General features: G+C 38.4%; 1 protein-coding gene and 1 long non-coding RNA gene across 3 annotated transcripts in view; one reads left to right on the plus strand and one right to left on the minus strand.

Annotated features, from left to right (window-relative positions):
* The window catches only part of LOC128689077 (nucleolar pre-ribosomal-associated protein 1), a 144739-nt gene that overhangs the window by 77725 nt on the left and 54840 nt on the right, over positions 1-12174 (minus strand). For both annotated transcript variants that reach the window (XM_070087207.1, XM_070087208.1), the window contains one exon: positions 1676-2010. In XM_070087207.1, the coding sequence (XP_069943308.1) occupies positions 1676-2010 (335 nt within the window). The remainder of the gene's footprint in view (positions 1-1675; positions 2011-12174) is intronic.
* The window catches only part of LOC128689078 (uncharacterized), a 100099-nt gene that overhangs the window by 72716 nt on the left and 15209 nt on the right, over positions 1-12174 (plus strand). The gene's annotated exons all lie outside the window — the stretch shown is intronic.

Consider the following 12174-nt stretch of genomic DNA (forward strand, 5'->3'; position numbering starts at 1 on the left):
ATCCCTGTCTAAGACCTACTTTTACCGGGAAGTAGTCTCCTTCTCTTCTACACACCCTAACCTGAGCCTCACTATCCTCATAAAAACTCTGTACAGTATTTAATAACTTACCACCTATTCCATATACTTGCAACATCTGCCACATTGCTCCCCTATCCACACTATCATATGCCTTTTCTAAATCCATAAATGCAATAAAAACTTCCCTACCTTTATCTAAATACTGTTCACATATATGCTTCAATGTAAACACTTGATCTACACATCCTCTACCCACTCTGTAACCTCCTTGCTCATCCGCAATCCTACAATCTGTCTTCCCTCTAATTCTTTCAGTAATAACCCTACTGTACACTTTTCCTGGTATACTCAGTAAACTTATTCCTCTATAATTTTTACAATCTCTTTTGTCCCCCTTCCCTTTATATAAAAGGACTATACATGCTCTCTGCCAATCCCTAGGTACCTTCCCCTCTTTCATACATTTATTAAACAAAAATACCAACCACTCCAACACTATATTAACCCCCTGCTTTTAATATTTCCGTCATGATCCTGTCAGTTCCAGCTGCTTTACCCCCTTTCATTCTATGTAATGCCTTACGCACCTCCCCCACACTCACATTCTGCTCTTCTTCACTGGCCAGGGAGGTATACCATCTTTTAGAATGGAAGATATACTACTGAAATAGAGATGACATTGGTTAGTTTCAGTATCAGAAGTACAGTGGACCCCCGGTTAACGATATTTTTTCACTCCAGAAGAATGTTCAGGTGCCAGTACTGACCGAATTTGCTCCCATAAGAAATATTGTGAAGTAGATTAGTCCACTTCAGACCCCCAAACATACACGTACAAACGCACTTACATAAATACACTTACATAATTGGTCACATTCGGAGGTAATCGTTATGCGGGGGTCCACTGTAGTTGGAAACTGGGCTCAAAGTAGTGGAAATATTAGATTTGTGTCAATTGCATGATGATTTGTAAGGCTTCCCCCCTTCCCCCTGGTATATTTTATGGGCTTTTACTAGGTCTGATTCCATTATTAGAACATCATAAATTGTGATGAATCATTCCTGGTTATATTTTATTATCTGACAACTAGGGGAAAAAGGAAAAAAAAATTACAAAAGTGTTTCTTCTTTTTTGGGTTACCCTGCTTCGGTTGGAGACAGCCGATGTGTAAAAAAAAAAAAAAAAAAAAAAAAAGGGTAATCTTTGATTTTTTGTGATGAATTCAAACTGGTGTGCAAGCGTAATATAAAAGAGGCCTGAGGAAATATTTCTTTAGTGTCTGAAATGTCTACAGTGTTTATTTTGGAATCTCTAAATTGAATTTTTTTTAATTTTGTGCAGAACTGGCCAAATTTCTACCTTCTTTGCACTTTATAGGGTAGTTCCAATACTGGAATGGGAGGATTCTAGTGCTAATCCTAATGATTCATAAAACTGCACATTAAGTAGCTTTTACTCTTCGAAATGAAGAAATCTGAAAAAATTACTAAAATAAGTAAAAGTAAAAATTGCCAGACATTAGGAGAGATTCACATTGTTTTCTTTTGCTTGAGCACAAAAAAAATTATTTGCTAGTTTATAATTTTAATAGGAGTATCTGACTATCAAAAATAAAAATGAGTGTTAAAAGTGCTGACAGTGGAAAAAACTAACCTGTTTTACAAAAGATGGCCACAGTTTGTTGGTGGCCAGGGTACTTCGGAGTGAGTGTTCATCAAGTTTGGGAAGAATTTTGTTTATAATTTTAGACACATTCATCAACTGGCTGGTATTCCGTAGCTCTTTCTGGTAAGTGCTTTGAATGTACTTTAAACATATATGTAGTAATGCTATATGTTCTTCTGGCAGATCAAATTTGGGCAGTATTGGCCCAACTTCAGACAACTTATAAAAAACTGGAATTAAAGCTAACAACTTAGGTGGAGATTGCCTTTTAGTGATGACCTTCTCATAAAGCTGGCAGCAGATCTTGGACATACAATTCTCATCTGTAACATTCAATACTTAAATATATAACAATCAGTCTGCAGTGGAAGGAAGGCGGGGTAGGGGTCGGCCTAGGAAAGGTTGGAGGGAGGGGGTAAAGGAGGCTTTGTGTGCGAGGGGCTTGGACTTCCAGCAGGCACGCGTGAGCGTGTTTGATAGGAGTGAATGGAGACAAATGGTTTTTAATACTTGACGTGCTGTTGGAGTGTGAGCAAAGTAACATTTATGAAGGGGTTCAGGGAAACCGGCAGGCCGGACTTGAGTCCTGGAGATGGGAAGTACAGTGCCTGCACTCTGAAGGAGGGGTGTTAATGTTGCAGTTTAAAAACTGTAGTGTAAAGCACCCTTCTGGCAAGATAGTGATGGAGTGAATGATGGTGAAAGTTTTTCTTTTTCGGGCCACCCTGCCTTGGTGGGAATCGGCCAGTGTGATAATAAAAAAAAAATAAAACCTAGGTACAAGAAGATATGGATTTAGAATGCATAAAATATTTAAAAATACAGTGGAACCTCTACTTGTGAGCGTATCCATGTGCGAGTTTTTCCAAATACAAGCAGTTGATTGGTCGATTTTTTGCTTCCATACGATAGCGAAATTTCCATAAGCGAGCAGGCCTCAAGGGAGGTTCCTTGACGCTGGTGAGGGGCTTTTGCTCTTGATCTAGGGAAGTGGATCTTATTTGTTTGTTGGACTATCTTATTGAAACTTGGGCAATGTATGATGGAAAGATGCTTCTTAATGTACACCAAAAAATGAAAGAAATTGGACCATAAATAAAGGAGTTCACTTCTCAGCAATTGGCCTCCTCTTAGTGGTATTTTTGTATGGTTTTTATGGCTGTATTCTCGTTTTTTATGGTCTCATTTGACAGAATGAAAGATATATCTTGATTGGTTTCACGACGAAAAGTACCTTGAAACTGAGCTCAAAGTAGGAGAAATGTTTGATTCTTTGGTGATGTTAAGAGTCAACAAATGACCATTCCAATATGCAGTCGTAAATGGGTTGACATTATTTATACAATTATTACAATAATGCAGTAGTCTGCATAACAGTAAATCTATTTTTTGTGTGAATAAAAATTACAAATTATTTACATTGTAATAATAGTAATAATAATAATAAGTATAATAATAATAGTATGTATAATAATATTAATACAATATGTAAAATAATAATACATGTACAATAATAATGTACTATATAATAATAATTATAATAAAAGGCTTCAAAAGGCCATCACTAGATGGCAGTGTTTACCACAACAAAGCGGGAGCGGTTGTGGCCGCCTCCACCTGTTACATGGTGACATATTTTATTCATTCTAGAGTATATATCAGGTTTCTGTTATTTATATTGTTTATTATGTCATATTAGATGAACTGTGATAGATAAATAAGGCATATAGATGATATTAGTGAAATTATTCAAGGAGTACAGTATTTTGTCTGGTCTCTGGACAAACTCTCATCAGTTGACAATACCACTACATGAATGACATATTTTATTCATTCTAGAGTATATATCAGGTTTCTATGTTATCTATATCGTTTATTATATCATATTAGATGAATTTTGATAGATAAATAAGCCGTAGAGTTGATATTAGAGAAATTATTGAAGTACAGAATTCCACTGGAACAGATTAATTGCATTTCAATTAATTTAAATGAGGAAAATTGACTCTGCAAAAGAGCAAATCCAGATGCGAGCAAGGTCATGGAATGGATTAAACTCGTGAGTAGCGGTTCCACTGTATAGAGAATACAGCAAACCCTATATATAACAAAGTAATCAAGGGGAAGTGGGTGGCAGGTGGCTAATAATGGCAGCTGTGGTGGATAGTGATGAGACTGTTGGGTCATGATTTGACCATTGTTTCCAGATCAAAAAACCAAGTGGATTTTGTTTTGTATTTCCAAAGTTTATTATATGAAGGATTTACTGTATTAAAACATGTATTATCAGATATTGTATAAATATCCTACATACACACAGGTAGACAGAAAGACACACAGGTAGACATAAAGACAGACACACACACACAGGTAGACAAAAACAGACACACAAGCAGACAAACAGACACACAGGTAGACAGACAGACACACAGAGATACAGACAGACACAGATATACAGGCAGACAGATACTGACAGGCTTATGTGCAACAGTGAAAACAAACAGAGTTGGAGAGTAAGAGCCTTTCTTGCCACAATCTCCAGTGCAAGATTCAGACTTCATCTTAGGGGTCATGGTAAAATTTACTGTCCAGTTAGTACAGTTATACAGTATGATGCTGCTGATAGGGCAGGGTTACTCAAACTGATGCAGCCTGCATGACGCATTGCCGCCGCCACAAGTATTGTCAAATATTGTATAGTGGTGTGCATCAGCCGGCCCAGCCCAACTGCCAGATGCACGGTCGTAAGCCAAGTGGACGTATGTCGAGCAGGTCGTAAGTTGGATGGTAGTATATTGTTTGTTATGTCATATTAGATGAACTGTGATAGATAAATAAGCCGTATAGATGATATTAGCAAAAATATTCATGAAGTATTTTGCGTGGTCTCCAGACAAACTCTCATCCACCGCCGACACCACCCATACCACTACATGAATGACATTTTATTCATTTTAGAGTATATATCAGGGTTTCTATGTTATTTATATTGTTTATTATGTCATATTAGATGAATTGAGATAGATAAATAAGCTGTAGAGTTGATATTAGCGAAATTATTGAAGTACAGAATTCCAGTGGAACGGATTAATTGCATTTCAGTTAATTTAAATGAGGAAAATTGACTCTGCAAATGAGCAAATCCAGCTGCGAGCAAGGTCATGGAACAGATTAAACTCGCACGTAGAGGTTCCACTGTATTATCATTATTATTAGTACGTAAGTATTATAATAATAATAATATTAATAATAATTATTAATTTAGGGACCTGGAGCACAGCTCCAATTCATTCCCTAGATCAAGAGCCCCTCACCACATAAGGTGTATACTACTACTACTACATGTACTACTACTACTACTACTACTACTACTAATAATAATAAATTATTATTATTATAACAATAATAATACAATATAATAGTACAGTAGACCATCATTTAGCATGAGTTTATTTGACACAATTTGGGTATAGCATGATGAAAAATTGCGGCACAATTTTATGTAACACATCGTATGATGAATTTAACATGGCTCAGTTTGCAGGAAGGAAAAAAAAAAACTTCCCTTTTCCTCAAGTGGCCACCTTGTTGTGCTTCAGCAGGGGAGACTTCCTGCCGTTTCCAGCCACCCCGACACAACCCCACCATCCCAGTATTTGTACTTCATATGTGTCCAGTCCAACTTCTCTGCTACAAGCTTGTGATTGTGAATTGTGTTTTGAAATTTTAATTGTACACCTACCAACCGACTTACGACCTGCTCGACTTACGACCACTCGACTTACGACCGTGTTTTTTATGCCAAATTTCTGGGAAATAAACAACTATTTGTGTTGTACACAGTGTTTATCCTGAACCTTACAGTATAAAATACAGTACTAACAACATAAAAAGTAAAGTAAAACATGAAATACCAAAATAAAACAATAAAATAAAGACATTACAAAAATGTTTTGTTGATATTCAGTAGTAAAGTTCGACTTACGACCATTTCGACTTACGACCTTTTTCTCGGAACCGAACTCGGTAGTAAGTCGGATGGTAGGTGTATCTGCTATTGCAACCCCTGAATGGGTCACAATGTATATAATGTATATTACCTTTCCATATAATTTTATATTGCTTATATTTGCGATAATAGCTAAATCGTAAATATACTGCTTTATATTATTATTTGGCTTAGTTATATTGTTAGGTAGGATGTAACATTCATATATTATGTGCTCATAGCTCAAGTCTTGATTGTCTAACTACTGTAATTATCGCTCGTGGCTCATTACTCTGCCGGCTTTTCGGTGTTGCTGGGCAGCAACAGTCCACGGAGCTATCACGTGATCGAGGGGGGAGTGTTCACACCTCTCCTGGAGTAGTTAGTCTGGGCTAGACTCTCTTGGTGGTTGGACGTGTTCCTGACAAGACGTGCCTAACTCTCCCTTACTGGCCCTTGTTGGAAGATCGTCTCTGTCGCTTTATTGTTGTAGGTTCTGTGGAACTCTGTTCACAGAACATCGTCTAGACTTAGTGATTTTCGACACTGTACTGAGGTTGTGTCGCATAGACACTCTGAGCAACTCAGGTCCTGAGCTGTAGCTTCTGACCTAATTTGTACTGGTATCTGTGTACTGTCACAGTCGGGTATTTTCTTATGCTTAACTTTGATTCAGTAGTATGGGAGATTGGTGACTTTTGAGGAAGATCTGCAGATGGTCCCTACTTAGTGTTATATTATCTCCTTGTTCCCGATTCTGTGTCGCAGTTGCTTGTTACATGTATTGCTATTGGGCTTAGCAGTCATTTTATTGTTCAAGCAAGCTGTTCTGATTGTCAGGTGGTCAAGAAGTTAGTTGATGTGAGGACATTGTCAGTCACTGGTTTAAGTCTAGTCGAGTTTTGAGACATAACGAACTACTTAAAGCACTTACACACATACACACAAACTTACTTGTACACATTAGTATATATTTATTTATTATCACACTGGCCGATTCCCAGCAAGGAAGGGTGGCCCGAAAAAGAAAAACTTTCACCATCATTCACTCCATCACTGTCTTGCCAGAAGGGTGCTTTACACTACAGTTTTTAAACTGCAACATTAACCCCTTCAGGGTCCAAGGCCCAAATCTGAAGTGGTGCCCCAGTGTCCAAGAATTTTCAAAAAAAAAAAAAATTTGTTATTTTTTCTTATGAAATGGTAGAGAATCTTTTTGTGAGGGTAATAAAACAAAAAGTACGAAATTTGATGGAAAATTGACGAAATTATGCTCTCGCGAATTTTGATGTGTCAGCGATATTTACGAATCGGTGATTTTGCCGACTTTGACTCCCATTTTAGGCCAATTACATTATTCCAGTCAACCAAATTCTTAGCTATTTCACTAGTACTACTTCTATTCTATCGATTGAGCACAACAAATCGCCAAGTCAACTTTTTCAACTACAAATTAAAGTGATCTGAAATTGTTAATTTGGTCAATTTAACACAAAGTTCAAAATATTCCAATTTCAAAATAGGGTCCAGAATAAACAATGTAGGTATTCCTGGAACTAAACTAACATTTCCTCTGTTCATTAGTTACATTTTGAGGCTTTACAAATAAATTCCATTTTGATTTTTTATTCACATAATGAATTTTTATTCACACCAAAAAATAGATGATTTACTGTTATGCAATACTGTAATAATTGTATAAATATCATCACCATATTTGTGAATGCATATTAGACTCACCAGCTGGCGTGTATTAGACATGTGAGGTCGTTTGTTTACTCCTGAATATCGGCAAAAATTTAACATTTCTGCTACTTTGAGCTCAGTTCAAGCCATTTCCAGTGCTAAAACCAATCAAAATCATCTCTATTTCTGTAATATGTCTTCCATTCTATTAAATGAGACCAAGAAATCGCAAATAGAACTATAAAAAAACATACAAAAAAACACTGTAAAGTCGCTGTTTTAATGGAAAAATCATGATTTCAGTTTTTTTCTATTATACACAGCGTGCTGCAGGATCTGTTTTATGTGGTGCACACATACCACATAGATGTATTCTGTCATATCTAGGCCCAAATGTACCACTCACAGTTTGTCAGAGTGAGCTGAGCTCATGACGTAGATCTACGGTTTGGACCCTGAACGTAAAGCCGTAGATCTACGGGACGGACCCTCAAAGGGTTAACACCCCTCCTTCAGAATGCAGGCACTGTACTTCCCGTCTCCAGGACTCAAGTCCGGCCTGCTGGTTTCCCTGAATCCCTTCATAAATGTTACTTTGCTCACACTCCAACAGCACGTCAAGTATTAAAAACCATTTGTCTCCATTCACTCCTATCAAACACTCTCACGCATGCCTGGTGGAAGTCCAAGCCCCTCGCACACAAAACCTCCTTTACCCCCTCCATCCAACCTTTCCTAGGCCGATCCCTACCCCGCCTTCCTTCCACTACAGACTGATACATTCTTGAAGCCATTCTGTTTCGCTCCATTCTCTCTACATGTCCGAACCACCTCAACAACCCTTCCTCAGCCCTCTGGACAACAGTTTTGGTAATCCCGCACCTCCTCCTAACTTCCAAACTACGAATTCTCTGCATTATATTCACACCACACATTGCCCTCAGACATGACATCTCCACTGCCTCCAGCCTTCTCCTCGCTGCAACATTCATCACCCATGCTTCACACCCATATAAGAGCGTTGGTAAAACTATACTCTCATACATTCCCCTCTTTGCCTCCAAGGACAAAGTTCTTAGTCTCCACAGACTCCTAAGTGCACCACTCACCCTTTTCCCCTCATCAATTCTATGATTCACCTCATCTTTCATAGACCCATCCGCTGACACGTCCACTCCCAAATATCTGAATACATTCACCTCCTCCATACTCTCTCCCTCCAATCTGATATCCAATCTTTCATCACCTAATCTTTTTATCCTCATAACCTTACTCTTTCCTGTATTCACTTTTAATTTTCTTCTTTTGCACACCCTACCAAATTCATCCACCAATCTCTGCAACTTCTCTTCAGAATCTCCCAAGAGCACACTGTCATCAGCAAAGAGCAACTGTGACAACTCCCACTTTGTGTGTGATTCTTTATCTTTTAACTCCACACCTCTTGCCAAGACCCTCGCATTTATTTCTCTTACAACCCCATCTATAAATATATTAAACAACCACGGTGACATCACACATCCTTGTCTAAGGCCTACTTTTACTGGGAAAAAATTTCCCTCTTTCCTACATACTCTAACTTGAGCCTCACTATCCTCGTAAAAACTCTTCACTGCTTTCAGTAACCTACCTCCTACACCATACACTTGCAACATCTGCCACATTGCCCCCCTATCCACCCTGTCATACGCCTTTTCCAAATCCATAAATGCCACAAAGACCTCTTTAGCCTTATCTAAATACTGTTCACTTATATGTTTCACTGTAAACACCTGGTCCACACACCCCCTACCTTTCCTAAAGCCTCCTTGTTCATCTGCTATCCTATTCTCCGTCTTACTCTTAATTCTTTCAATTATAACTCTACCATACACTTTACCAGGTACACTCAACAGACTTATCCCCCTATAATTTTTGCACTCTCTTTTATCCCCTTTGCCTTTATACAAAGGAACTATGCATGCTCTCTGCCAATCCCTAGGTACCTTACCCTCTTCCATACATTTATTAAATAATTGCACCAACCACACCAAAACTATATCCCCACCTGCTTTTAACATTTCTATCTTTATCCCATCAATCCCGGCTGCCTTACCCCCTTTCATTTTACCTACTGCCTCACGAACTTCCCCCACACTCACAACTGGCTCTTCCTCACTCCTACAAGATGTTATTCCTCCTTGCCCTATACACGAAATCACAGCTTCCCTATCTTCATCAACATTTAACAATTCCTCAAAATATTCCCTCCATCTTCCCAATACCTCTAACTCTCCATTTAATAACTCTCCTCTCCTATTTTTAACTGACAAATCCATTTGTTCTCTAGGCTTTCTTAACTTGTTAATCTCACTCCAAAACTTTTTCTAATTTTCAACAAAATTTGTTGATAACATCTCACCCACTCTCTCATTTGCTCTCTTTTTACATTGCTTCACCACTCTCTTAACCTCTCTCTTTTTCTCCATATACTCTTCCCTCCTTGCATCACTTCTACTTTGTAAAAACTTCTCATATGCTAACTTTTTCTCCCTTACTACTCTCTTTACATCATCATTCCACCAATCGCTCCTCTTCCCTCCTGCACCCACTTTCCTGTAACCACAAACTTCTGCTGAACACTCTAACACTACATTTTTAAACCTACCCCATACCTCTTCGACCCCATTGCCTATGCTCTCATTAGCCCATCTATCCTCCAATAGCTGTTTATATCTTACCCTAACTGCCTCCTCTTTTAGTTTATAAACCTTCACCTCTCTCTTCCCTGATGCTTCTATTCTCCTTGTATCCCATCTACCTTTTACTCTCAGTGTAGCTACAACTAGAAAGTGATCTGATATATCTGTGGCCCCTCTATAAACATGTACATCCTGAAGTCTACTCAACAGTCTTTTATCTACCAATACATAATCCAACAAACTACTGTCATTTCGCCCTACATCATATCGTGTATACTTATTTATCCTCTTTTTCTTAAAATATGTATTACCTATAACTAAACCCCTTTCTATACAAAGTTCAATCAAAGGGCTCCCATTATCATTTACACCTGGCACCCCAAACTTACCTACCACACCCTCTCTAAAAGTTTCTCCTACTTTAGCATTCAGGTCCCCTACCACAATTACTCTCTCACTTGGTTCAAAGGCTCCTATAAATTCACTTAACATCTCCCAAAATCACTCTCTCTCCTCTACATTCCTCTCTTCTCCAGGTGCATACAGGCTTATTATGACCCACTTTTCGCATCCAACCTTTACTTTAATCCACATAATTCTTGAATTTACACATTCATATTCTCTTTTCTCCTTCCATAACTGATCCTTCAACATTACTGCTACCCCTTCCTTTGCTCTAACTCTCTCAGATACTCCAGATTTAATCCCATTTATTTCCCCCCACCGAAACTCCCCTACCCCCTTCAGCTTTGTTTCACTTAGGGCCAGGACATCCAACTTCTTTTCATTCATAACATCAGCAATCATCTGTTTCTTGTCATCCGCACTACATCCACGCACATTCAAGCATCCCAGTTTTATAAAGTTTTTCTTCTTCTCTTTTTTTAGTAAATGTCTACAGGAGAAGGGATTACTAGCCCATTGCTCCCGGCATTTTAGTCACCTCATGCGACACGCATGGCTTACGGAGGAAAGATTCTTTTCCACTTCCCCATGGACAATAGAAGAAATAAAGAAGAACAAGAGCTATTTAGAAAAAGGAGAAAAACCTAGATGTATGTATATATATATGCATGTGCGTGTCTGTGAAGTGTGACCAAAGTGTAAGTAGGAGTAGCAAGATATCCCTGTTATCTAGCGTGTTTATGAGACAGAAAAAGACACCAGCAATCCTACCATCATGCAAAACAGTTACAGGTTTCTGTTTCACAGTCATCTGGCAGGACGGTAGTACCTCCCTGGGTGGTTGCTGTCTACCAACCTACTACCTACAGTAATAAGATATTACAGTAGTAATATCTTATTAAATGTTAATGTACCAGACGGTACTTAAGACGTATAAATGTGATATGTGCCTTCAGCACAATACTACAGTACACGAGAGAAGTGTAGGAACTTGTATCCTATATTATATTCAATTGATTAATTTAATTTACTTTGATCTTATACCTCTAGACATTATTATTAATAAACTCAATAAATTTTAATTTCTCTAGTTTGTAGCCTACCAGTTGTAATCCTGAAGCACTAATAATTCTTATTGAATTCTAATGGATAATTGGACCAGGATACTAATTACTTATTACGAAAACCCAGTAACCGGCTGAATGCTAGAAGGGCAGTCCTTTCTAGTATTCACTGGAGATCTCTATGCTTATTAGAAATCGCGTTTTTTGTAACACTGCCAAGCAATCATGACACCCAGTAGGCATACAAGTGTTGCTCAAAGTGGCAAGAAAAGGTGTAAGCATTTGGTGGCCCGGTGGCCTGGTGGCTAAAGCTCCTGCTTCACACATGGAGGGCCCGGGTTCGATTCCCGGCGGGTGGAAACATTTCGACACGTTTCCTTACACCTGTTGTCCTGTTCACCTAGCAGGAAATAGGTACCTGGGTGTTAGTCAACTGGTGTGGGTCGCATCCTGGGGGACAAGATTAAGGACCCCAATGGAAATAAGTTAGACAGTCCTCGATGATGCACTGACTTTCTTGGGTTATCCTGGGTGGCTAACCCTCCAGGGTTAAAAATCCAAACGAAATCTTATCTTATCTAAGTCTTAGAATTAATGAAGGAAACAAAAACATTAGACACGACATAACCTGTGGCCATAATGAAGTGTTACTTTGTACACATA

Source organism: Cherax quadricarinatus, chromosome 21, assembly GCF_038502225.1.
Source record: "Cherax quadricarinatus isolate ZL_2023a chromosome 21, ASM3850222v1, whole genome shotgun sequence".
In the NCBI taxonomy this organism is placed as follows: Eukaryota; Metazoa; Arthropoda; class Malacostraca; order Decapoda; family Parastacidae; genus Cherax; species Cherax quadricarinatus.